We start from the raw sequence: 27,973 nt of genomic DNA on the forward strand, positions 1-27,973 counted from the left end.
GATTTGAGTACAGTTTGTCACAACTGTACCTAGCACATGGAAGTAAATTCTTCTTTTTAACAGTAATATAGATATTGTATTTTATTTATAAACAAAAAGATTTTTTTACCTGAGATTACAAGTTTAAATTGCAAAGAATGATTCCAGATGGATACTGATTTATACAACAAAAAATTAAGCATGTATCGACCAAAGCACATGGCATATTATGCAAACAAGAAGTTAGCACAGGGATTCTTATTCCACTTGTAATGCTTGCAAATAACTAGTTTAATATTGATAGTCTGATAGTGTTGACTGGACATGTATTTAAGATAACATATAACTTATTTCTGTAGGGAAAAAATAACACAACATTAATGGTTTAATACAGTGAATGCACTGAAATTTATCATCTTGTTCTTGATCAGCATATTAAAAAAAAATGACACATTTAGTTGTGACCCACTTTGATTTAAATGCCCCAGACTCAATTAAATCCAAGACACTTAAATCATGAAATTCCATTTATGTAACGAGGACTACTTTTGTGGGTGAGGATTACAAGGCTCTTATAACCCAGCCTTGTTTGGGACTGCTTAACTAACAGCTGGTGCTAAAAGATTTTTTAGTAATTTTTCCAGAGTTTTCCAAATATTGCTGAAAGAACGCAAATTCTGTCACTGGGATCTCGACTTTTTGTGCTTTTATGATGAATGTTTTTTCACATAAGTTAAACTTAAATTAAGAAGCAAAGATGTTCTTCCCTTCAGTGTTACAGGCCTCAGACTGTGTTCAAAGATGCTGACGGAGTCCTTTTGACTTTGCTGGTTCCTGGATCACTATTAATTAGTGATGAGTCTAAGTCTCTGGTTTCACTGAGATTCAGAATAGAAATTGTTCAATTTAGTAGCCATAAGAAATGATGAAAGAGGAAGAAACCTTCAATTTTTTCCTAGAAATTGAGGATTTTTGAAAAACAAACAGAAAATAGCTAATTGTTATGACTGCTATTTGTACATATTTTGTACAGGAAACTACCTCCTCCTTCCTTTCCAGTTCTGAAATCTGTTTTTTTTTCCATAACCTCACTTCAGCACAAGAAATGAAATCACTTCTAAGTTTAAGATGTCTGTTAGTCCCTAAGAAGAAACTGTTGCATTCAAAAACATCTGATACCTATATAAATTTCAAGACCTAACCTATCCAAATGCACTTATTGCATAGAATAATTTTAGTATGCAGACTTCTTTTTAACTGCTATTCTAATAACTTTAGTCAGAGCAATAAGAAGTTAGATGTGACACACAGCAAAAAATTATGTGGGCCCAATTCTGCAGTCACACACAAGCAAAACTCTCACTGAAATCAAGGTATGACTGGACCCAGAAAAGGCTTTTCTCTGAGACTTTCTTTTGACACTTTTAAGCCTCTTATGCAAAACTAAGTCATAAAGCCCCTTTACTCCTTCAAAATGTGTTCATACAAAATTGGTAATAATCTTCTACACCATAAGCCAAAACATAATGAGGGTAAGGCATTCCAGTCAGCACAAATAATATCATGCTGGTCTTTCACATTTAAAAGGAGATTCACAGCTAGCAGATGACACTGGCTGGGCTGCTGCAAAGTAAGCTGATATCAATGGAGATGATGTTGTTACTGCAGCCTAACCAGGAGTCTCTGGCCCTGGGGTCTGAGATGTGGGTTGCAACAGTGGCACTGCTTGGGAAAATGTTTGAATGCTTTCTGGTACTCAGCGTTTATCCACTATTACTGCTTAATTCTCAAGCCATAACAACATGTAGAAAATTTGGAATAGTTTTCCCTGGAAGGTCAATAACCTTATTAGCTCCAGTTGCATGTGTTCAGAAAAGCTGTGAATAAAAATACATTTATAAATAACCTCCTCCTCACACACAGACACTCCTCTGGAGGCAAAACTATTGTATGTGGTAGGTCCTGAAAACATATTATTCTTGTAAATCTTATTGCCTTTGGTCTTGACATGGAAACGCAGATTATTCATGTAATGTGGTGGTTTTTAGATGAGGAGTAAGTGTCAGATGACTACTCTGCAGCAGTAATCATGACTGTCGTTCTTTTCTGCAACACGGCATAGAGGACAGGAGATGTTTTTTGTTATAGCTTGAAACCATTGTTATAAAACTGCAGGTGGACAGGGTGGTAAATGACTAGGAGTGATTGACATCACTGAGGTTTTAAGAAACCTAGCCTCCTACATGAGATCTCAAAAATTTCGGCAACACACAAGACCACTGTAATCACAGTAAAAGTATACATTGCAATAAGAAAAATTGTCTTTTCAAAGTGTTCTGGCACCATGCACCGGGTAATGTTAAACTTTTTTTCAAGTGCTCCCACATCACACATGTATATTGCGTTCACTTTGAAACCAAAGAGCTGAATCTGAAGCCAAAAAGCCACAGCTTCAAGGGTAATCCTTAAGAAAACAGAGAAGACATAAAAACCACTGTAGAATGACTTTTGGAGGATATCTTCTTGTTTGATGCTTTTACATGCAGCATAAAGGTGAAAAAATGCTCCGGGTACCAGTACAATCACCAGCTGTAATGCCCAGAATACCTAAAATGTAGCAGAAACGCAGTTGTAAGGTCATGTACAACTGCATTGGGACAGCTAAAATGCACACATATTGGAACATTTTGCAAGTCTGTTTATATATACATATCAAATGTATAAACACTTAGATGACAATAAAGGTAAAAATCACTGTTACGTTTTAGTTTGAAAAGTTCAGTTGGTTTCTGAAACATAAGGGTTGTTATGAAGGACAGAAAGCACAACTCCATATTTAGTTACAGATGAAAGTCTGTTAAAAAGAAAATACTCATGAAAAAGCTAAGTGATAATTAGCCCAATCAGTTACCACTTCTTGTATGGAACAACTACATTTAATTTTTGCAGTTTATTTTCTTAACATTGGATTTCTACAATAAAAAAAAGATAATTACCTGAGGAGTTATAGGCCTGAACTGGTTGTAACAGAAAAGATTAACCTCTCTCTTGTCTGGGTCACAGCTGAAGTGCAAGGCCTCATTTCCATAAACAGCAAAGCCCAAAACGCCAAGGAAAAACATACGGACTGAGCCAAAGAAAAGAGTGTGGAATTGGCCAATTACCGTTGGTGGCCTGAGCTGCAAATCACAGGGTTATTCAACATTAAAACAAAAGTGAACAGCATTATTGTTGGAGGCCTACTTGCTCTTTTTCATTATCCAAAACATTTATTTTATTCTACTTGTTTTAAAAGGAGAGAGCTTGCCTATGAAGGCTGCAGTAGCTTTCTAACAAAATACCGGCTTAGGACACTTTATTGTTGCTACTAATTTTATATAAAGATTCATTTGTCTAGCACTTATCAGTTAATTTGTTTCACTGCCTTTATCTGTATTCTGCTGTTGCAGAATGCACCAGACGGAGCTGAACGCTTCGGCCGACAGCGCGTTCGCTCTGCTATTGTACCGATTTACACGATGTCAGGTGACGGCACAGTAAGGACCGCCGTGCCATCATCAACCCTAGCGATACTTAACTCTTGCAAATCAAATTTCAGCTTCCCCAACGGGGCACGTCTGGCACCCAGGCAGGCCTGTCTCGGTGGGCGCCGCGTCCCGCTCGCGAAGCCCTGCTGCTGGGCTCCGCGAAGGCGGGCACCCAGCACTGCTGCTCACTACTCGGGGACTGGGGAACGCGGCGCGGCTCCCGCGCGGTTTGGGGCAGGACCCCTCGCTGCCGGCTCCCGGCTCCGGCCCCGGGTCCGCCCCCGCGTACTCACACATCCCTCCGAGAAGCTCCGCATGTAGTTGGGGGACATGTCTGGGGAAGGCGCCCCGGGCGGGCGGCGGCGGCCGGAGCCAGCCCCCGCCCCGGCTCGCTCCGCCCTTTGCCCCCGGGCGGGCCCCGGCCCTCGGGCAGGCAGCGGGCGCAGCAAAAGCGGGGCCCGCCGGCGCCGGGCGGTAATCCCCGGCCAGCACCGTCAGCAGCGCCGGCCGCCAGCGCCACGCCGCGGCCGGGTGCTCCCCTGCCCCTGCCCCGCTACCCTGCGCCAGCCTTTCACCCCCGCCTCGGAGAACCGCCGCACACCAACCGTCCCCCCAGCCCGGCCTCGGCAGCGGGGCTCCACCGCGCTGCCTCTCTCCCGCCCGGGTCACGGTCCCGGTTCCGGCCCAGCCTGGGGCTACGCAGCAGCCGCAGCCCCGGCACGGTGCTCTCGGGGCTGCCGCCAGCGGGAGGAGCCGGGACCCGTGAATCGGGGCGCAGCGGCAGCGGCCTGGGCTGCTGACAGGTTCGATTTGCACCATCTAGAGCTTAATAACTTGTTTTTTAACTAAGTCAAATAAAAAGTAAGGATGCAGCCGAACTTCGAAGCTGTAGGTACAAGATTCTGAATTCAAAGAAATAACAACAAAACAAGTAATACTTTAACCGCTCCAATATTGCTACAAATAACTTAATGGCAATAATTGCTTTTAATAATTTATCAGCCTACTCCATGTGCGCAGTTGAAAGAACTCCAGAAGAGCAGTGCATGCGCCAGACACTCCTGGTGCTGAACAGCCACACAGTGAAACACAGGGATGTACTTCAACACGTTAGGTTGAACCTAGTGGGAGTTTTATGAGAAGGTGGAGAGAGAAGGGATGGAGATGGGAAACGAGGAGAGGAAGAGGTAGCTCGTCGTTCAGTCGCTAGTGCACAATAGCTTATTCGGCGTTCTGAGGATGCACAGGAAAGTGAAACCCAGCCACCAAATCCAAGAGGGACATTTACTCTTTTGCCTCTAAACTCATGAGAGAGCCTCCCTCGTAACTGGTTGCAGAGTGACTTCAAGCTGATGTAACAAAAAGTGTTGCCCCCTCTGTGAGGTATGCTCATAGGCACGGAAACACATCTGACACCTTTTCTATTTGTTAGCTGCTTCTTAGAGCTTATCCCTGAGCAGCCGTAGTTGAACTCAGAATTTCTCTTTTGAACGTATCTAGTTTGCTAGCTTATGCCATTTGTGACATTCTCTACACAAGTCCACAACAATTTTTAGAGTAATTTTTTTCACATCTCTTTCTCCCAGGGAATGCACTGCCATTGCCTGTGAGATGATTAACTTTCAGCACTATTTTACTAGTGAAAGAGTCATAGAGGTTTGATGTTGAGGTGTCTAAACTTAGAGTTTGAGGTCTGGCCTTGGAGATGTAGCCTTAGAAGCCCAAAGTTTGTCCTCCTTTGAGGCTCCACAGCATGGAGTGTATCATACCCAGTTAGAGAGCCTTTGTCTCCATCCTCTCCTTTTTCCAGCTCTGGCTACTGTTCTGAGCCACTTCTTGGGCCCACTTCAAGCTACACACACATAGTAGCAGTAGCAAACCCTGTTATCTATTCTGAAACCTGGGGATAGGGGAAGTGATCTATTTCATAGAATCATAGAATGGTTTGGGTTGGAAGCAACCTTAAAGATCATCTAGTTCCAACCCTAGACGATTTCTGTATTGTCTTGTCCTTCAAATAAAGCCTCTGACTCAAGAAGCTGAAAGGTAATGGAAGCCTTTGCCAAAAAAAAAAAACCAACAACCTCCACCAAATTAAGAAAGCCTGTATTCAAGTAACAAGAAAGAAGACGTGACTTACTTAAGGTTATTGTTCATCTAACTGTCCGGGAGAAGTCACTCTCTGCTACAATGCATGTCCACTTTTTCCAACTGCATCTGCTGGTCTAATGCATGATACTACAAAAATTTCTCTAAGGTTTGGTTCCTAATGCTCAGTGTTTTAAAATCAAATAGTATTTGTTCCTTGTTTGTTGCCTTGTTTCTTTTTAATGCATGACTGATTATCATGCCTTCAAACATGATCACTTCCAGGGCTGCATTTGAACACAGTTCTCATTTAGTTTGCAAGCACGCATACTAAATTAAAGGCTTCTTACTGCAGGTAGTTTTGGTGGCAGATATGCTTGGCTCTTCATGGGACTACACAAAGTCTGTTGTGATGTGCAAATCTGGAATTAGTCCTGGAATTATCAAGCGCCTTGAGCTGCACAAACACATGAAAGGACCCTTTTTCCCTGTTAGAAGCAGTTCTCAGTAGAGGGTGTTTGTGAGATGTGTGGAGTTCCTCATTCCTGCATGGAGTGATTTTGTATCCCTACATTTGGGGATTACTGATGAAGCGTATTTGCCTCCCAAGTTTCCAAGTTATTGCAGTCCCTGCTCTGTAGTGTTGCACTCCCAGGTATGCTCCATCTGTGCCAGCTGATTTCAGCCTATGCACAGTTTCTTTCCCACTAAGGAGACTTACCTGTGGCACTCTCTCCTTTGCTCTTGTGCTAAGTACTGTGTCACAGCTGCACAATGAGATTGTCTCTAGACTGTAATCTGAAATAACGTCCAAAGAATTTGATGGATTCTTTTGTTTGGAAAGAGAACGATGAACAGTGTGCATGTGGGGATCTGAATTCCGGCTGGCTTATGTCAGGGTCTGTGGATCTTTTCCCTCTCCTTTTTGCCTCTGCAGGAAATTGTATTCATGCTGTTTGAGTATGTTCTCTTGTCTTTACACAGACATCTGTAGAATGACATTAGAAGCATAATCTAACTTTCTGCTTCCTTTGAGCTGGAGACACTCACAGTCTCCAAAGCTTATTTCCTTGCTGTTCAGAGTTCTGAAAATATAGAATAGATAAAATCAAGTAATGACAAAAATCAGGAACATAATCTCCCACTGAATATGTTCCTAATTCCTCAACCTTAGGAATTCCATCCTTTGGCCTAAAGGACAGGTAAAAATTCTTATGCAACAAAAAGCAAGTGGTCTTACCGTTCTCCATGCAAACTGCAAGACGTTCATGCTAATAGAAGCTTTTAAAGTGTTCTTCTGTTGATATTAATGTGAGAAGACTCAGGTTCTTGATGTCTCAGGCAAATCAATATTAAAGACATTGACTTTAAACTACTCTCCCAATGGGAATCATATTGATTGTTCACGTATAAACCCATTTTCGAATAAATTAGTGAAAGGACCATACTCTGAGGTCACAGTGTTAAAGACACATACTGGATCCAAACAAAAAGACTGATTTGGACTGTTTGCAGAAACATGAGTATTGATGGTCTTAGAAAAGTTGATGTACACTCAGCAAAGTAGAAGGTACCAGCAATTGTGATAAATATCCAACTGACCATAGGGCTGCCTCGGAGGGAGTGTGGTGGAATTTAACACTGTGTGGAGGAAACTTGATCAGTAGCAAGAATCAATTCCAGAGGAGCTCTGGGACAATTCCTATCAGCTGCCTCATGGTAAAGGTGAAGTCTCTAGCCTGATCATTTATTTCTGAGGACTAACGCTGGCTGGGTTTTCTAATAAACTAATCAGCATTATATGAATCAGTAATTTACACAACTGTAACACATTTATATATTCAGGGAAGTGAGAAGAGTCACAAAGGTCAATCAATAGATACAGAGAGGTGCAACTTTTAAGAAGCAATAATACTTTTTGTTTGATAATCTTAGGACAAGGTTATTTAAGATAAATCGCTGATGTCTTTTAAATTTAATTCCGACACTGAACAGCATGCTATGGACAGGCCATGTGTTACTGCACATGTGACATGCTTTGCTTCTGGTGTTTCAGTGGTCAAACTCTTTCTTCCACTTCAGCAAGTCATTCATTTGCTTTCGCCATACACCTGTGATAAACCTATAGGGCTTCAAGGGAACTGTTTTAATAATATGAACAAGCAAGTTCACTGCAAGCTCATACATCCTCCTTTTTGAGAAGAGGAAGGAAAAGAATCAGTCTGCAGAGAATGTTACTGGCAAATGCAGTTATTCCTCTGCCTTAGCTCCTTATCTTGAAAATTTCAGTCTGGTAGATCTGCCTCTCTTTCAGCATGTTTGCACTGCTACCTACATTCACGGCTTCTTCTGGAAACAGATGGAGCTGTTTGGAAAGCCTATACATGTGCAGACACTAGGAAGTGGAAGATAGTACCTCACTGAAAAGCAAGAAACAGTAGGGACAAATGATACACTTTGAAGAGGCAAACAACATTTATTCTCCACTGTGTTATACCATTTGCATAATAGGTCATGGATAAAACACATCACCTGTCCCCATTGCCATAGTTGAGACTAATGTGAAACGCAACTTCACAAATCAAACCCTAAAACTTTGAAGGCAGTTGATGTCTTTGAGTAGGATCTATTCAGAACCTGCAACTGGATGACAGGAATAAAATCTTATCATCTCCAAGTCCCTGGCTCCCCGTCACCCTGCCTTTCAAAGCGCTGTGGTTTCACCTGGGTCAGATGCTGGAAGACGGGTTTCCCGGCGGCGATCCCGCCCTCGGCCCGACGTGGCGGACAGCTCTCCGGTCTGCCGAGCAGCGCCTCTCGGGGGCTGCTGCTTGCGGAGGGCAGCGGCGGGAGGAGACGCCCCCCCTCGCCCCTCCTCCCCCAACCATCCCCATCGCGCTCAGCATCTGGGACACCCCGGCACGGCGGCGGCTCCGCGCTTCCCTTCTCCCTTCCGCGCAAGATCCGCCTCGGCGTCTCGGGGCACCATCGCTTGCAGGAGGAGAGGCGGGGCGGCTCCTCCCAGCACCAGGTATAAAGCGGGACTGCGGAGTACGGAGCGGGCTTGGTCTGCGCCTCGCCCCCGGCGCCGGCTCCGGCGCCTCACGCAGCCGCGGGGCGAGCAGCACCGGCGCCGCTGGACAGCGCCGGCGGCTCCGCGGCAGCGCGACCCCGGCCCCGGCACCCGCCGGGCGTCCGCTGCGGCTCCGGCGGGCGCGGGGAGGCGGCCGGACCGCGCCTCCGCGGCGGCGGGTACCCGAGGGCGCTCCCGAGGGCGAGGGCAGGCTGCTGTCCTGATGGCAGCTGCTGCCCCCGAGGCTCAGGATCTCGCCCTCCTGCCCCCCGGGAGAGGGCTTGTCGGAAGAGCTGAAAGGGAGCGGCACGGGATTTTCTATTCCCTCCCCCGCGTCGGTGGACAGTGCTTCCTCTGCATTTCTGAGGGGACAAAATTCGGCAGAGAAAAAGGGGGAGAAAGAAAGGCAGGAGGGAAAGGGGAGAAAGTTGGTTGACTTGCAAAGAAGCTTTCCAGTGGTTCCCACAGCACTTTGCACTGGAGACCCCCAGTCTTCCTGAAGCTGGAGGATGGAGGCAGAGCTGCCCCCCGAGCTCGCAGCAATGCCCCTCGGGGGGAATGACAGTACCCAGCTGGTGCCAGACGCAGCCCCGCTGCCCCTGGCACAGGGCACGGCCATGCTTATCGTCCGCTGCGTGATCCCTTCACTTTACCTGCTCATCATCACTGTGGGCCTGCTGGGCAATGTCACCCTCATGAAGATCTTCATCTCCAACAGCGCCATGAAGAGCGTGCCCAACATCTTCATCTCCAGCCTCGCTGCTGGCGATCTGCTGCTGCTAGTGACCTGTGTGCCCGTGGATGCCTCCCGGTATTTCTCTGAGGAGTGGCTCTTTGGAGAGGTGGGCTGCAAGCTCATCCCTGCCATCCAGCTCACCTCTGTTGGTGTCTCTGTCTTCACCCTCACTGCCCTCAGTGCCGACAGGTAGGAAAGCTGGGCTGCTCCTCAGCTCTCTGCATCTTGGGCTAAAGCTAAGCAGAGCTAGCATGAAAGGTAAAGCACCCCTTTGATAAGGTATCCCTGGTTTGCAGTCCTCTCATTCCAACTTCTGAGGTGCCCATGCTTCTCCTTCCCTCACTGACTGATGGCAAGTCTGGTACTAAAGTTAAAGGGTTTCTGGAAATGGGTGCACCTGCGTCTCCAATTTCCAAGGTGCCAGCTGCAAGAACTGGGTTTAGTCCTGTCTTCTGCAGCTCTGGGATGGTCCTGTAACAGCCCATGTATTGAAATCTTATTCATTAGAGGAAGGTTTTAGACGCTAAATATGACCCATGCCAAGCCACAGTGATATGTCAACAGGCAGTTAGCAGCTTAAACCAAGTCAAGCGCAAAGTTATTTTTAATTGATTTGTTTCTTTCTGCCAAGAAAGAGAGTGTGTGTGTGTGTGCTTGTGCCCTAGTAGAAGAGCAGGTTGCCAGAGATGACTGCCAGAACTAGTGCAGCCTCTGGGAATTCAGAAGCACCAAACTGTTCTGTTGTCATTGTCAGTCTTAAACTTTTGTTCAAACTATTCATTTTGGCTTTTTCTGAACTTATAGAAAAGGGAAAAAAAAGAAAAAAATAATATCCCCCCAAGCAAACTAGAAAGTAACACTTCCATCTCCAGTACTTGTCAGATCAGGAAGAAACAAAGAGCTGGACCCCAAGTTTTTCCTCCCAATTACTATAAATGGTTACTTAAGGGATTTATAGCAGCTGCATGGCTGTTAAACTGTGCTTCAGGCTCTGAAAGACAAAATCTTGCTGTGTACTTTTTAACCTTAAATTAAACAAAATTATTTTTCTTCCCTTATGTAAGCATTTTTTTTAGCCAGAAATGAAAATGTTTAATTCCTTCTCCATAGGAATTACCCGATTTTCTTTTGTTGCATTTTAAGCTGAACCAATGCATTACATTGGTGCATGCTGTAAAGGCTTGAGTTTACTAATGTATCTTCATACTTACAGTAATGTTTCTTTAAAACTTGTAATCCTTTTTTTATACAGTATAACTGTAATTTATTTCTTTTTTTTTAGCCAATTCAGTAAATTGTTTGATTCCACCTGAGGGTAGTCTTCAGTGGCCATCAATTTCAGTGGTGTTTGAATCAGGACCTAAAATACTTGTGTATAAAGACTTTGTAACTTATGAAAATGGATTATATTTTTGAAGGAGAGCTTGCAAAATATGCCTTAAAGAGAACACCTCTAACTCTCTGATTACCTCAGTTAAAGAGTATGTCAAAAACTGTCCTTGGAGAGTCAAGGAAACCTTGCAGTTTTCTTTCTGCTCTATTTCCACTGTTTAAAAGTAAGATTGTGGTATCTTGTTTGAAAAGGGAAGAAGTTTTTTGCAGAAGAGATCTTTAGTGAAATGTAATGTGAGGGAATGCTAGTGGATTAATGCTTAAGGATTCATTCATTTACTTTTTATATAGCTTTGGAGCATTCATTGTTTGCTTTTTCCATATAATTTTATATCCTTCTTTTAATATCAGTAAATATTCAAGAAGTAATAATGCTGAATCTGTTTACACTGAATGCATTTAGAATTACACATCCTAGAAAACAGCTACAGATGGTGTGCTGTGACCATATAAGCTCATAATAAATATGTTCCTCCAGCATTTTGGAGTCCACAGTATATAAAAATATCAGAAATGGTTATACTAAGAATTTAACAACTCTATTTCTTTAACCTCTGCAGTTACATTTTCAGTTACTGAGAATAAAAACCATTTTTTTTTCAGTCAGAAGAGCAGCCACTGACTTCATAGACCTGTGTCTTGTCTCCTAATCATCTCTGAGTGAAACTGGCTGGACTCAGTGGAGTTTGGGTTGAACTCAGGTCTACTTTTTTGTACGACAGACACTTGTGTTGAACTAAAGGGGAGGCCCTGGTGTGGAGGGGTTTTTGTCAATCATTTGTAGCTAGATCCTAATGTCTGTCGTCTTGACTACATTTGGTTATGGGGAAACTGTATGGGTAATTATGTTGGCAGATCAGAATTGGTGGAAGCATCCTGCACCTAAGAGGTGATAAGGAGACAAGGTCTGGCTGGGGGCAGGGTTATCTCCAGATAAGCAAATCTAACATGGGATGTTAGCAGTTTGGAAGCAGTAATATTGCTAAAAAGGCTCAATCCAGTACATATTTGGCCTGGCATACAATGTCTTCTCAGTGACCCCTTCTTTCACAGGTAATGCTCGAAGTACGTTTTAATATACGATCATTAAAGCCTTTCCTGCTTTTTACTCCCTGTTACCACAGGACTGTATAGAACTCTAGACATTGATTACACTAAGGAACAGATTTATAAATATTTAGAGTTCTTTACAGTGTGCCTTTGTGAATTAGGATAAGGGAGGTTGTGTTGGTTTCCACAGTGTAATTAGCATTTATTGTTTATGTGGAATTCTGCATGGCAAATTACATGTATATGATACATTTAACAACAACGGCTACAGAAGCAATAAACTCTGAATGATTATTACTTACAAACTGAAGCTATAAGGAAGAAAAAGTAGTATTCATTGCATATATATCTTTTCTAAAGGTGCTTGATTTCATATGGCTTTTTGTCACAGAAATCTCTCTCAGCATCACTAGTGCTTTCAGTGTGACAAATGTCCACCTTCTGTCTGGAAGCTTCATTATCTAGTACTGAGATTATCTGGGTTTTGGTGGGAGATTTTTTTTTGTGTGCAAACATGATACGTAATTGGTAACAGTGCTTCCCAGACTTCCCTAGAACACACTTGCAGATTGAAATTGGCACCACACAGCAGATCTGCCAAAGGTTGCCCATCCCCATACCAGGAATAGCAGCTGGTCCCATCAAACAGCCCTTCCCGCCCTTGAGCTCCTGAGGGTCTCACTGCCAAGGGTGGGCAGTGGTGCCCTGCTGCAGCCCCATGCATTTTGGGGCAGAGGGGAGTGGGAAGTCAGCGACAGTGATGGGGATGGTGGCAGCAGAGATGATGAAGTGGTGGCACTGGTGGTGCAGTGTGTTGGCATCAGAGGAGGATGTGATCTCCTTCTCCTCTGGGGTGCAGAAGGCAGCACAGGAGCAGTGCTGCTGAGCCACCTGTCCCCTCTTACTGCCACACAGGAGACGTGCAGGGACAGCACCCCTGCCCCTCATGGCCACTGCTCCTATTGATTTTCCTCTGTTATGGAGAAACCAGACGACCTCTAGAAACCTTAATATTTCTCTGGTTTAAAAAAAAAAAAACAAGAAAAAAACAGAGGGTGGATTACAGAAGGAGAAAACCTAATAATTACAGTGGATGACAAATGGAAAAAAGGAAGGGGACTGAGAGACAAAAATGTGCAAACCAAAATAATATAGGGAACCAAGGGGAACATAGGGAAGAACACCCCCAACAGCACTCAGCACACCCTGAAAGTGCCCACAGAGCTGGTGTGTGATGGCCAGGGGTGCACTTCCTAAAGGTGTGGCGGGACAAGGAATTAAAAATGGGTCCCCTGTCAAGCTTGCTCCTCCACTGGCTGTGGACTGCAGTTTTGGCCAGGGCTAATGGATGTTGATGAGAAAGTCCCAGGACTTGGTGTGGTCTTGGATAAGGAGGGTAAAAATAAAGAGGTGAGAGGAGAAGTGTAGTGAGAGAAATTGCAACATGGCACACATGAAGAAAAGGTGTGCCAGCATCTCCTCACTGCAAAAAGGACAGAAGCCAGGGATGAACCTGACTTGAACTATGCCTGACGAGCCATCCCATGAACTTGTTCACTGCTCCAGGGAGTGTTCTCCCAATTTACATCCACAGTGGGCCACGCAGTTTGCCCAGAGTGAAAACTGGGCCCATGGGGCTCCTCACCCTCTTCTCAGGGTGAAAGTTCTTGCCGTCTTGTGCCTGGGAAGGACTCTAGGGTAAGGAAGTGAAGCACAAGTACAGAAACATGTTTCCAAGATGCCTTTCAGAGCTAGAGGGATGAATAAACTATGGTGTGGAGAGGTGGCTGGAGCAACTCAGTGGGCAGTGGGTTAAGAATGAGTGCTACAGTGTTCACCTCTGGCCAGCACTGCATTATTGTGTATGCTGATGAAAAGCAATTGTACCCGCAAAATGCCAAGAGACCTGGGGTGAGTAGACTTTGAAGGAATAAATGGCAGCCCCTTAAAACAGCTGGAGTCCTATGTCCCACATAGTCTCTCCTTTTCTCTTTGGCTGACATTCATGCCTCATTTTTTATGTGATCTGTAGAAATAGGATTAAATTTAATTCTGCTACTGTTTTGAGATTGAATTTTCTTTCTAATGAAGGGTTTAAATGTGTTAGCTTACATACAGTTCTGCTGCACTCTAATGAAGATAGTGAAGATGAGCAGTGGAGCAACCAGCCCTGCTGCAATTGAAATAGCATCCTCTTTGTATTTTTCCTAAAAAACATGACAGAAAGACACCATTGATGAGACAAATACTTGATTAACCAGGTAGCAAAGGTATTTTCATTAGTGCCATGACTCCTTTCCTAGATCTTAATAACAAAGGAGTTTGAAAATTTAAATTATTACTTAAATAACTAAATACAGTGCCTGAGATGCTTAAAATGTATTCTATAGATTTGCATAGCTAACTATTTGATCCTCTTTTTGTTTGTTTATTTCTTTATTTATATGCTTTAATTTTGGAAGATTGCAATCTGTATTTTTAAAAGTGCAAAAAGTCTCAAAAATGTTTTGTGCAAGTGTAATATCTATGTGCTGACTTCTGACTACAACTGATAACAAAAACCATTCTGGCTCAGTTTGCATGTCTACTGTCTCCTACTTTTTGGGCAACTCAGGAAATATTTTGAAGACATTCAGAAGTGTGAAAAGGTGCCCTAGTAACTACTTTAGGATTTTTCATTAGTAAAATCACCCTTAATAAAAATTTCTTTTTACTCTTCTTCAGAATTTATATAAAGCTTTTTCTTTTGGTGTGTCAGGTGCTGATTCAGGCTGAAATACAGTGATTGGAGACCTCTAAAATCCTCATTTCTTATTACATGTAGTGGAGCAGGTGAAGCAGGAAAGTAGGTATGATTTCCTTTTGAGCTCTAATAGCTGACATTCAGGCAGTTAAAAGCTGTGACAAGGAAAGTGGTAATAAATGACATCCTGAATATTACTTATAATTAACCAAAGAATAAAGAAAAAGTAATCAAATGTAAAATGGAAGACTGTCTGTATAAGAGAAAAACAATGCCTTGACTGTATATAGTAGATTGGAAAATAAAATTATATGGAACCAATAGAACTAAGAAATCTGTAAGTATATATGTTAGAAACCCTAACAGTTGAGGTAAGTGCATTGAATGAATGACTTAGTGAAGTACATTAAAAAAATAATGGTCCAGATGTTTCTCTCACTCTAAGCTGTAGCAGTGTGGTTATAATTATGCGATAACAGGCAAAGTAAAAGAAGTTTAAGACAGATTGGGCAAGTTTTGTCTCTCACATTTTTTTCAGCTTGCCCTTTAGTTTATATGTGCAAACTTGACTCACAAAATAAAGCTTGCCAGAACACCTTTGATGAAACTCTAACATATTTTGTCAGGAGCAATCCTTGTCGTCAAATTAACCAGTGAATCCTGTCCTCACTTCTCCCCACCCCAAAATGTTCTAGTTTGTTTGTAACCATTCCATACAGCTAAAAGGAATATGATGGAAAATATGACAGAAAAAAAAAAAAAAAGGATGGGAAAATACCCCCACACAACAATGCAGGAGGAATTTTATGTCTGGAGCAGATTAAGGAATTACCTCTTTTAGGATAAGTTTGCCCAAGTCAGGCAAGTCAAATCAGCTGTTGAAGAAATTCCTCTTGTGGCCATCTTTACACAGCTTAATATGATCTCTCAGCAAATAATGTTTGCCTCCCGAGTTAGGCAATTTTTTCTCAAGCTTCACACAGACATATGCATCTGTTAAACTCCTGCCTTTGTGCCTGTGTCCTGTGTGTGCTCTTGAACTCGTATGGAAAAAGCTTAATCCTGAGGATGGCAAAGTGAGAAACGGCTGTGGTGCTTATCCTAGCCAGTGATCGGTGCAATCAATGCAATGCCAGTGTCGTGCTGGCAGCAGCCAACTTTGCTTTGATTAATGCAAATGCCGGTGTCCGACAGCCTGTTGTACGTTGCAACCTAAACCCTGAGAAACTGTTACGAAACCATTCCTCCTGTTTCTTTGATCAGTTCAGTAAAGGCCTGTGCCTGTGGCAGACAAAATAGCTGCTAAACAGCAGATCCAGCTGAATTCTTACCAAGCAGGCCTGAACATAAATCTTCATACGTTTATTTTGTTTGTCTCTCCCCATAACGTGGTACACAATTCGCTTATATACTACCTTGTGTTTGGTTTATCCAAATTGGACTGTTGGAATCCTCAAGTCTGCATTCAGCAGGTGCTCAGAAATAATGTCAAAGACCAAATCTGTTCTACCAATGCTCTCTCCAGGGAAGAGATTTCACAAGTTTTCTGTGATGATAAAATTCAATGACGGTTTCATTGAATCCTGATTTTAAATAGTTTAATTATAGAAGAACTGGTGTATTTCTCATACTAGTTTTGCTGCAAGACCATTCTTCCAGATTATATATTCCTAGTTCTAAATTATTTTTGTGTTTTTTTGTACCTACTAATGAAACAAGGCATATGCAGTCACAATCCCTCTGTACTTCCACTAGTAACTTCTAAATCCATGCCAAGATTCAGCCCAATTTGACAGTGTGATTACAAGTCGCAAATAAGTTCTTACAAGTCCATGAAGTTTGTGGAAGGTAAGAGGAAACCTACTTTGTTGTCCATTGAAGTGAAGTGTGTTTTGTAATTAACTTAACATAACTTGTCAGATGTCAGAGAAAATAATCAAGAGACAAACAATCCACACGAACCTTGGTGTAATTAGTTCTGCTGCATGTAGATTTAATTGTGTATTTCCAGCTTTGTGTGAGCTTATGCACAAATAAAATTGTGGTGTGTGTATGAATATGAGAGAAATGGATTATTCTGATATGGTCTCATTCTATCTCGCATGATTCTCTTTTGTCCTTCACCTGACTATCCCAAATATTGCTTCATTTTTTTTCCAACTAATTTTCACAGTATTTTTTTTAACAGTGTCATGTTTGTGCTTTGGCTACAAGTTTATTTGATTGTTTGTATTTTAAGGATTTCTATATTAAATTTTTTCTCTGTGATTTTTTAATATTCCTTTTTTTGCCATAACGTGTACTTGTTTTTTTCCATCTACATTGATTTAAATGCAAAATTACAGCAGAAGTTGCAATTGAAATTGAACTGGAAACAAGTTTAAAAGTGACAGAGTGAAGCCTTCTGGAGAAAATAAAAGAAGTTTTGAATTTAGAAATTAGAGATTTTGGGTCTAGATTTTCAAATGGTAAAATCTAAGTCTGTGCCAGATACATTAATAGAGGTTTGGTTATTTGATTCTTCCTGGCTTGTAACATTTCCGAAAATCATCTGACCATGTACTGTTCTCCTCAATGTTGTCCGCCATGGCATGGACTATTGCTGAATTCATAAAGGAAATGAGAGGAATGATTTTGTAACAGGAACAATTTTATAAAGGTAAACTGGCACTGAGCATTTTACACTTGGGATTTCTGTTTCCAGGCACTTTAGTTTCTGTAACTGATATTTTTGTTGACCTTCTACTCCAGCAGTGATGATTTTGTGAGATCTTCTTCATTCAGGTAGGTATGGATATCATTGCTGGCAGATGTGCAGTAAATATATGGTGGATATGCAGATAAGCATGCATTTCTGTGTCATCAGTCTAAAGGCAGAGGTATCAACAGGATTTGGATCAAGCCCGTTTGGGGCAATGTTTCTCTTTCCTCAAACTCCTTTGGCCCTTCAGGATTCAAAGTATAAACTCTGAAAGAATAAGACAAGGTTAACAAGGATTATAGTGAGGGAGAAGTAATATGACTAAATGTAGAGTAGAGCACTAGGGGACAAAGCCAAACAGTACGCAAGCTTATCCAGGCTGCATATTGCAATGCCTGCCCTCTAACCTAGGTGTTCACTTTTCCCTCCTCCTGTTCACCCCTCCTGAGCAGAATCCAAAATCCAGAATTCCAAATTAGTGCTGGAATGAGGTAAATGTTCCAGAAAGGCAATAAAAGCAAAGAGAATACACATGCTGAGCTGCCTTGTACTTCCCAGTGGAAAACGCTGTATCCAGGGGTTTGTATGACGCAGCTGGGTAAGAACAATGTTCTCTCCTCATTGATGAAACGTTAATTTTGAGCCACTGTCTAGCAGGCCTGGGCAATGATGCCTGGACAACCTCTCTGAACAAATGCTCCATTTTGTTCTTGGAGAGGCAGATACCAGAGCTGCCTTTGCCACAGCTGTTTTGTGAAGGCTAATGACTTCAATGTGCTCCAACCGTTACTTAAACACAACTTTGAGATCAGGCTCCTCATCTTTGCTGTGCTTAGTTTCAGGATCCTAATGAAGCTTAGATGCAAACTGAGTAGGTCTGGTCAGGGGAGCTCCAGGCATGCACAACAGGGGAAATACAGTTACTTGCATAATTTAAAAGTCAAGAGAGAAGAGGCACAGCGAGCTGGGGTAGGTCAGTCATTGCATGAGGCTTCTGGGTGGTGTTCTTGGGACCAGGCACCTGGAAGTGTGTGTTTTTTGGTATGCACATATGTTCATATGCACATGTATATGTGTGTATATATTTTTATATATCATAGAATCATAGAATGGTTTGGGTTGGAAATATATATATGCACAAAAACATATTCAATAGTGCATAACATAGGCCTGATCACTGGAAGTCAACCACTTGTCAAACTGTTACTAGAGCAGCCCGTGGTGTGGTTTTGACCTGGGTCAATCAATATTCTCCTAAACAATTTCTATGCATGATTCAGGATTAAACACAAGCCCAGGGGCCAGTACCAACAGAAGTGTAAACTGCCTATTTTGTTTTGATATGATGGTCTAGTACTGGGAGATTAAAGTGTTTAGTGAGATGGTCATGTGTGTCCAGCCAATGCCACCTGGCCTCCACGTTGAAGAATAGACCCTGGCACTGCTTAGTTTGCTAATATAGATGTAGCATAAGTTTTTTGTTAAATTTAGCTCCTGGTCCCTTTCCCTTTTCCCCTTCCCCCTTCCTCTTCCCTTTTCTCTTTTATCTTCTCTTCATTTTCACAGTAGAAACTTATAGAAACTGCAACAGTACAGATGGATTTGTCTATCTTAAAATATGGAAAAATATGTTTATCAGCAACTCTTGGCATTATCCAACTTAAATATAAATCTACTGGGAATACTGACATATACGAGTGCTTCTCAATTATAGTCAGTGAAACAATTTGCTATTATTGGTCTCAAGAGGAGAACTGAACAAATTAATGATGGTACTTCAAACTAGTGCAGTTACAAATAAATGGGCTTAGGTAAGCAGAACTAAAAAGCCAGATTGCAGGCAGTGAGCTAGCATTGCAAGATTTCTACTAGCTTGTAAGAAATACAGTTAGCTAATGTGAGGTGAATAGCAAGAGAAAGAAGTAGCAAGAGAAGAAAAAATGAAAAGGAAAAAGAATATTTCTCCTCTGAAATGCTGGGTAGACAGGACAAGTAATATATTTAATGCAAAAAAAACCCCATCCTGGGAAAATTTTGGTTTGACTCTTTTTAGGGTGGAGAAATCATCATCCAGAAGACTAAATCAGACTTTGTTGTTGAAGGTTTATTGATTGTTTTTGGCTCAACAGAGCATATTTCTATAGAGTAGAAAACTTTTTCTACTTAGGAAAATCTTAGGATTTTCCCCCTGAAAAACACAGAACACATGCCATTGACATTCAGTTTAGTTGTGTTTACACATGGTCTGCTAGTCTTCATTTCAAATACTGTTCATTATATTCAGCTATCAGACCTCTGAAATGCTCATTCCTGGTGAAAGCAGTTTTCTGCAGTTAAGACATAAGCACAAAACAAAAATGTTGTCACTAAAAAAAAAAGAAGAAATCTACTTTAAATGGCAAGAATTTAAAAGAATGAAATAGAATAAATACAAATCTCAGACTGTGTGTTGTGAAAGAAGTTCCCACAACACTGGACATCAAATGATTCCACATTGTTCTCAGCTAGATAAATTGTTCTCCTCTTAATGATACAACTGGTGCGGAGTCAACAGAACTGCCCATAAAGGAAAAGGGATTTGGCCCCACCCAAAATTTCATTCTACTTTAGTGGAGTGGACTACAACTGGACATGATATTAATGTTTTTAACAAATGTTGACCATACAGCCATGTTTCCTATTCAGATATATTTTGATCCTTTTATATTGTGAGGCTAAATGCTGTCTTTTTGTGTTTGAAATCCTCATGCAATGACATGATACAATGATAACATATAAATGGTTTTGATAAACAACTTCAGTTTGCAGGAAATGCAGTACTATGACACAGCAACATCACTTAAAACAGAAGCTTTGTAATAAAGCCAATGATACCAACACCTCCAACTTCAGGAATAAAATGCAAATTAAATCAAGTAGTATGGATCTACCCTGCCTGAATTAGGTCTCTGCTTGTTTTATGACACTTCATTGTTATATTTATTTATTTAAATTGTGATGGCATGTAGGAAACTGGATGATAAATTAGGGTCCTGTTTGTGGTAGGTGCTATATGAAAAGGAACAAGAAGGAAGTCCCTGAGCTGAAGGGTTTCTAAGTATGGACAATACAAGATACAGAAACAAAAGGGCAAGGAAATATTGAGGCAATTCTACTTGGAATGGTAGGCTGTAATCATAGTCCACTGGCTGCCTAAGTCTTGTCTAGTTGTTTTGTTTTTTCTTTTTAATTTGTTTTTGAAGGGCATTACAACAAAGTACTCTAGAAAAAGAGGTAGCACTGCAATGGAGGGACAGCTTAGGACTAATTGTGAAGCAGCTGCTTTTGAGATCAAGTGTGTGGGAGGAGAATAGCATTGTGGACTCAGCAGAGACAAGAGTAAAGCTTCCCATACTAATGAGGAGCTGAGAAATACCTTTGTTTTTTTTTGAAAACAAAGATGGGGAGGACTAGATAAACTATACTGCAGTTTATAAGGTAGTAAAATAACTCTGGAGGAAGAGGATAATCTTTCTTTCATCAGATTTTTGGGTTGTATGGAAGGGAGGAGATCGCTTTATAATGAAAATACACTATACAAATAAAACCAGTATCTGCAGAATGGACAAGTTTGTGCTTGCGTCTGTTGGGAGAAGCCACAGCTCCAAAGAAAGGAAACTTATTATAAAAGTATTTCCTCAGCTGGGGCGCCTTTGTCAGCAGTGATAATCATAGAGGATGTAGGAAGACAGAATTCACATGAAGGCTTTTAATTAAAACCAAATGCATATTTATAATTATTTCCTGATCTTCATGGCAACCTATAATTTTCTTTGTCATCAGTGAAGGAAAAGATGAATTTTGCTTACTAATTTGACTAAATAATTTGCCCCTTTACTTTGATTTACCATTGTTGTTTTGTTGATAGAAAATATGCACTTTGTAATTTGAATGGTTAGTGGTATGTTTTAGCCTTACACTGGTTTTATACAAAGGAAGAGACTGGGTGTTCATTTTGGGAACACTTCTAATTTCACTCAGCTTACCTGTCTCTTTCTCTGTATCTTTTCAGAGATATAAACAAGATGACAGATTTTGTAAAGCACTTTTAGTGCCTTTTCCTTTCCATTGACACTGAGTACTGTGCAAAGCTGAGTCCTAGGAGGACGAGTGCAATCTTGTAGTCAGCTGAAATAGCAAGTAAAATTTTGATAGGATTAAAGAAGTTTTTTGGGCTGAACCCAGCTCTTTTTGTGGAAAAGGGCACTCTGCTCCAATGTCTTCCAACTTGGAGTCAGCTGTAGTTCAGGGGAAAGCATGCTATTTGCTGAAAGAGCAATACATGCCAAGGCACAAATATATGCCACATTTTCTGCTGATATAAAAGCTTCTGAAAAGTTCTCCCATTTAGATATTAACCAGACCAAGTGCTGCTAAAACAATGAATTGTGACACAATTGCTGTCTTGGGTGATAGGGCTGTGGTCAAAATATTTTGAAGCACTGCAACAGGAAAAGAGAGGAAAAAAAGTCTGTAGTACAAAATGTAATTTTTACCCAATGCCCTCTCCCCTGCCCCACAAAGTCCTCAAACCAGCTCTTCCCCAGCAATATAAAGTTTTAAAGAAATGAGCAGATGTAAGGACTTGACGTCACCTCAGTTGAATGAAATGAAATAAAAGGTCTGTCTTTGTGTAATGAAATCGAGACAGACAGCAATAGGAAGCAAATTATTGAATAATAAGGTCACAGTTTGTGCTGGGGAGCATTCATGCTTTGTGCAGAAGCTTCTATCCTTCCCATGGCAGTATAAAGGATTTCTTTACACCTTGGTGTCCAGGGAGTTTCTCGTTGTGTGTTAGAAGAAATGGTAAACATAAATTAAGAGAGACAGTTTACTGAGTTTAGTTTTCTACTCTGTAGTAAGGGTGAAGACACAATAAAAATCCTCTCTTGGAATTCAGAGGGGATACGAACAGAAATAGCTATTATTTTTAACTATTTAGTGATAAGACAATTTGAGAAAGAGGTCTCCAAGGCACATTTTAACTGAAATGTTCTCTGCAGAAAAGGTTTGCTAGGGCACAAAGACAGTGCTCCGCTCCAGACATTTTCATGGCATGGCCATTTCCACTGTTGGTTTCCAGCTAACTCACAACTTGCTGTATGGGGATAAAGCTTTTATCTGCAGTTCCTCAAACATCTGTTCAAGGTTTTGAGGGGTTATGACATACCTGTCAGAACCTGCAAATCAGCCATAAAGAGTATTTGGGATCACAACTCAATATCTCAGCATTCCCTTCAGCAACTATGTTATATTTAGCCATAACCTAAGCCTGGGTAAGTATTTAGACACCTTTTCATACCCATACATGTTTATATATGTATATGCATGTATATGTATCTATATGCACTAGGAAGGAGTTTTATCACCAAGTAGAGACATTTAAGTTACAGTTCTCACTCTAAGCTCATTGTATAGCTAACAGAGAAAAATAAGCACCTCAGAGGGTGATTTAATACACCTAAAACCTGATTCATCCTTTGAAAGTACATCTCCACTGACCAGAAAGACCTTAACATGAATAAAGTTATGTACCTGGAATATGAATTTCTCCTGACTCTCCTCTTCTTGTTAAACTTTTCTTTAGATGTTAAAGAAAAATAATTTTGCCATTTGTCAAAACTTCTGCAATTTCAACCCCCCCCATCCCAAATCATATCAAAACTAGAAACAAAAAATTGAAGTAAAAAAAAAAGAATATCAGATAAAGCAACCTTCCAAATTACCACAGCTTTGACAAACTGAAATGTTTTGTTCAATGTTCAGTTTTTAATAAAAACATTTAAATGTGGTGCTTAGGGACATGGTTTAGTGGTGGACCTGTCAGTATTAGGTTAATGGTTGGACTTGGTGATCTTAAAGGTCTTTTCCAACCTGAATGCCTCTATGATTCTATAATTTACTTACATTTTGAAAATAAACATTTTCAAAATAAATTAAAAATCTAAGCAAAACATTAAGGTATCCTTGAAACATTTTTCTCAAAGTATATTTGGCCTTCTAAACCACCTTTTCTTGTGATAAGTTCCACTTTGTGTCATCTTCTGAAACAATTTTTTTTTAGTAAAAGAATTCCTGGCCAGAGCCTACTTCTATTCATTTATTTTGCTTTGCTGTAGTGTGATATTTCCATTTGCTGCAATACTTCCTGTTTTCATTGTAGTGGTTACGAAATTTTCAATTCTGCAAAGGTTTACGTGTAAACATATATTATGAGGCAGTTTCCCAAAATGCAGTATAGAGCACCAGCCTCCAATTGTTTATGCGGAAATGTTTACTTTCTGTAAGAGTTTAATACTTCTGCACAGGCCATTGGGAGTCATTCCTGCCTGACTTTATGAAGGTGATTATATTCCAGGCATTACAGGGCAGTATATCTGTGTGCAGAAAGGCGCTGGGGTGGAAAGGCAAGAGCCTCCACAGCAGTGGTTGTTGCTGATCTGGAAAGAGGTGGTTAAAGCTGATTAATGCCCTGCGCTCCCAGGGAGCTGGTGGAGCCTGACAGTGGGAAATCCGTGGTGGTGGGCAGGAGGGAGTCCTGGGCTGTGGGAGCCGAGGAAGGAAACAAACTCTAGTGTGCATGTGCCGGTATGAGAGTGAGGTGGAAGTACAGAGGTAGGACGTGCATTTGTGGATTTGCTGGGAGGGTTTGGGGAAAGAAAGAGTGGAGGCATGGCTCCTTCTGTGCTTTCACCAGGCTGGCACAGAATAGACACCTGCAGCTGCAGGTTGTATCCAGGGCTCCTTTTGCCACCTCTGGTGGGTACACAGATGAAGATAGAGATTTAGTGGTGGATTTGGCAGTGCTATGTTAATGGTTGGACTTGATGATCTTAAAGGTCCTTTCCAACTAAGATTATTCTAAGATTTAGAGAATGCAAATTTAAGAAAGATTACAAACTCGTTGACATTTCAAATAAGAATAAAATACCACGTTATTTTCATCAAAGGTATGAAGTGGCCTTATGAATCACATGTAGAATTTGAAATGATACCTTTTAATTTGCACCTGCATTTTGATCAATTTCAGGTACAAAGCAATTGTAAATCCCATGGACATCCAGACCTCCAGTGCAGTGCTATGGACCTGTGTTAAAGCCATTGCCATCTGGGTAATCTCCATGCTCCTAGCAGTTCCTGAAGTGGTGTTCTCTGAACTGGCCCATATCAACGAAACTAATAATGCCTCTTTCACAGCATGCATACCATACCCCATGACGGATGATATGCACCCAAAGATCCATTCTGTGCTGATTTTCCTTGTGTATTTCCTTATCCCTCTTGCCATTATTAGTATCTACTACTATCATATTGCAAAGAGTTTAATAAAAAGTGCTCACAACATCCCTGGAGAATACAATGAGCATTCCAAAAGACAGGTAAGCAATTTGCTTTTTACATCCCAATGAAAGATGTGTGCTATGTACACTTATAAATGAAAGCACAGGAACTGTAACATCCACATTGTTGGATTTCGCAGAGGATTAGTTCAGTTTCCACATGCATGAACTAAGCTGAGGATTATCTGAAAAATTTCCTTTATTTTTCAGTTACTCAGTATTAAGCCCAGTATGTAAATTAATATGAGCAAGGAAAAATGTAAACTCAATGCCATCCATGCATATTCCTACAAGAAATAGGATTGGTATATGCATTTATATGTGTTGTTAGTGTAACCATTACTTGTGTTCTTATTGAGGATCAATGTTTTTGTAGTTAATGCTAGTGGCTTCACCTGTCTCTGTAGGCAGCCATTTTGGGAAGAAATCTTACATTAACTTTTTGAGAATTCTCCCTGTTTTATTTGTGCTTGGAAAGGAAAAAGCTGACATAGGCAGGGAAATTTTTTCTTAGGGGATCTAAGGTTCTCAGACCAACGAGTGCTGAAAATAAGAACACGGATCATGAACCGATTCTTTTTTGGCTTTCTCACTAGATCTTTCTTGGATACAATCATGAACTCGCACTTTTCTAATATCCTTTCTATTACAGATGCTATAAAACCTTCGGTATAGGTTCCATATACCTTAGAGACAAAGCATTTTACAACACTGGAAAAAGCCAGCTTCCCTGTAAGGCACAGGAAGCAATAAGATAACAACAGGCTGTTCATTAGCAGGAACATTTATATATACAAACAACAGCTTTTTCAGTGAAAGTGCCTCAACTGCTTTACAAAAGCATTAGTATCAATAGAGAAAAATACTTATGCCCATTAAAACAAAATGGAATGGTTTCCTCTGCCAATATTTTAGAAAATACCTTTATACTTACTGAAATCTCTTTGCATATATAGCATGTACATATTCTTTTAAAAAGAAAGACCACATTCCCTCATGTGCTTTTTGCTCAGCATTTCATTTCTACTCTAGCCTGTTTCTTGTCAAAAATGTATGCATATTAGCACTTCATGTATTATTTTATTTTCCTGTGAAATATAGAGAGCGCCTTTTGGCTGAACTCTCAGGATGGAAACAATATTTAATTTATATCATGTTTCTGAACCCACATGTATTTTGAAAGTAAGAACATATTTTTTCATTCTACTTAGTTTTTTTATTTTTGTTAATCTATTAGGCTCAGAAGAATAGAAAATTCTAGTGTACTTACATATCTCCCAGCAAGATGAAGTAAATTCAGACTATTGCTATCAACTCGTGTTTCTTTAGGCCATAGCACAGAAGTGTAATATTCATCCTATACCTCTGTACCTTTTAGTCTGCCTTTGCAATCTGAGTGCAAATCCTACCAAACTGGAATGGTAGAATTTTCCCATCTTTTGTGAATTCTCCACTGGTTTTGGTTTAGACAGAGCCAAGAAAACTACTTCCAGATTTATTTCACAAATTTTGAAACCCTGTTAGAATAAATCCGCTTGAATTTTTCAGGTTAATATTGATAGAAAATTGAGCAAAGCCAGAAAAATTTCCTGCCTCTGCAAAACTTCAGTACTTGACATACATAATAAATCTTTTGGGAGGAATATGTGGAAAGTTTCTGCCTCCTTTTTGGTGCTTTCTCGTTTCTCTCCCTTTCTCAGTTTGGAATCACTGTGTAGGCTCACTTCCTGTCAACTTTTCATCCACTCTCAGTATCTACATTGTAATCCAATTATACTTTAGCACTGCAATTAAGGTACATTTCTTTAATGCCATTGTTGAAGATGATTAACTGAACCTTTCACCTTACGCTGGAATTAAGGTGCTTCAGACTATGCAATGCAGTTTTGGTGGTTTGTCTAGGAGGTGCAAGCTGAGGCATATCAGGCAAACTAATGGGATGTAAGTACCATTGTATAGCTAACACCCTAGCAATGCCTCTACGTGTCATTCACAATGTGTCTACATTTCAAAGCCAGTTGTTTCTAAATAGCTTTCTAACTAAAGCTAACTTTCAAGCCACGCACTGAGATTTCACCAGAAAAGGTTATGTTTCATGGCATCCTTTGGTGCGTGCTGTCAGGCTAAAAGCCAATGTTTACTTGGGTCATGAATCACTCTTCCTGTGTATATCATACAGAAGGAGCAACCTTCTGAAACTGCAAACAGCTAGGATCTTTCACTGAAAGTAAACTGAAAGTGGGAAAGGAAATGAGATAGAAAAAGTAATTCATCCCCTGAAGGAAACATTTTTACTGGCCTTACTTATGACAGTTGTTAAAGCTGATGTGACTCGATGATCTTAAAGGTCCTTTCCTACCAACACAATTCTATGATTATACAAAGCAAAATGCTACATGTTTTAATTCTGTTATGTGGACTTGTTCTATTCGTTGTTGTTCATTTGGATTCTCTTAATCTTTTTAGATGGAAACTCGGAAACGTCTGGCAAAAATTGTTCTAGTTTTTGTTGGCTTCTTTGCTATCTGCTGGTTTCCTAACCATGTGCTATACATGTACCGATCGTTTAATTACAATAAGATTGATCCATCGACAGGACATATGGTTGTTACCTTAGTGGCCCGAGTGCTAAGCTTCTGCAACTCTTGTGTCAACCCATTTGCACTGTATTTTCTCAGTGAGAGTTTTAGAAGACATTTCAACAACCAGCTTTGCTGCAGGAGGAAAGATCAGCAAGAGAGATCTGCCAGCTACTTGCGCAACTCTTCTGCCATTCAAATGACTTCCCTGAAAAGCAATACCAGGAACACAGTGACTAGCATGACACAACTGAATGGGCACAACTTGAAACAAGAAATGTCGTTATGATTTAATAGGTGTGATTTTTGACTGTGGAACAAATTTGAACTTTTTCTTTGCAGTTTTTAACTTACTTTTTGGCTCTCATATACTTAGACCATCTGAGTCCTCAGAACAGAGGATCTGTTAAAGTCTGGCCAATCTGAGGGTCTTTCACGTCTAGTCTTACTTTTAGATAGAAGTGAAGAGTACATTTTGTTGAGAAAACAAAATTGACTGACTTCATATTGTACTTTAAAGGAGATGTTAATATGTGTTTAACATATAAGAAAGCAAAATAATGGTGTGAATATTAGTGCAGCTGATCTAACATTGCTTTTAAAAGTATAGATTTTCTGATCTGAAAAATATGTATTTCTAACTGAATATTGATCCAGGCTTATGTCTTACTGTCATAGACTTTGCATGATTTTAGCTGTGCTGTGTGTACAAGCATTGTTCAT

General features: G+C 40.7%; 2 protein-coding genes across 2 annotated transcripts; one reads left to right on the forward strand and one right to left on the reverse strand.

Annotated features, from left to right (window-relative positions):
- Positions 1 to 2,190: 2,190 nt before the first annotated feature.
- GJE1 (gap junction protein epsilon 1) lies at positions 2,191 to 3,838 on the reverse strand. Its single transcript, XM_068396113.1, has 3 exons — positions 3,800 to 3,838; positions 2,976 to 3,158; positions 2,191 to 2,586 (listed from the first exon to the last, which is right to left on the reverse strand). The coding sequence occupies exons 1-3, from the start codon at positions 3,836 to 3,838 to the stop codon at positions 2,191 to 2,193; spliced, it is 618 nt and encodes a 205-aa protein (XP_068252214.1).
- Positions 3,839 to 9,176: 5,338 nt separating this feature from the next.
- On the forward strand, positions 9,177 to 27,539 carry NMBR (neuromedin B receptor). The gene is made up of 3 exons (XM_068411258.1): positions 9,177 to 9,592; positions 24,362 to 24,710; positions 27,138 to 27,539. The coding sequence occupies exons 1-3, from the start codon at positions 9,177 to 9,179 to the stop codon at positions 27,537 to 27,539; spliced, it is 1,167 nt and encodes a 388-aa protein (XP_068267359.1).
- The last annotated feature ends 434 nt before the right edge of the window (positions 27,540 to 27,973 follow it).

Source organism: Nyctibius grandis, chromosome 1 (genome assembly GCF_013368605.1).
Source record: "Nyctibius grandis isolate bNycGra1 chromosome 1, bNycGra1.pri, whole genome shotgun sequence".
NCBI lineage: Eukaryota > Metazoa > Chordata > Aves > Nyctibiiformes > Nyctibiidae > Nyctibius > Nyctibius grandis.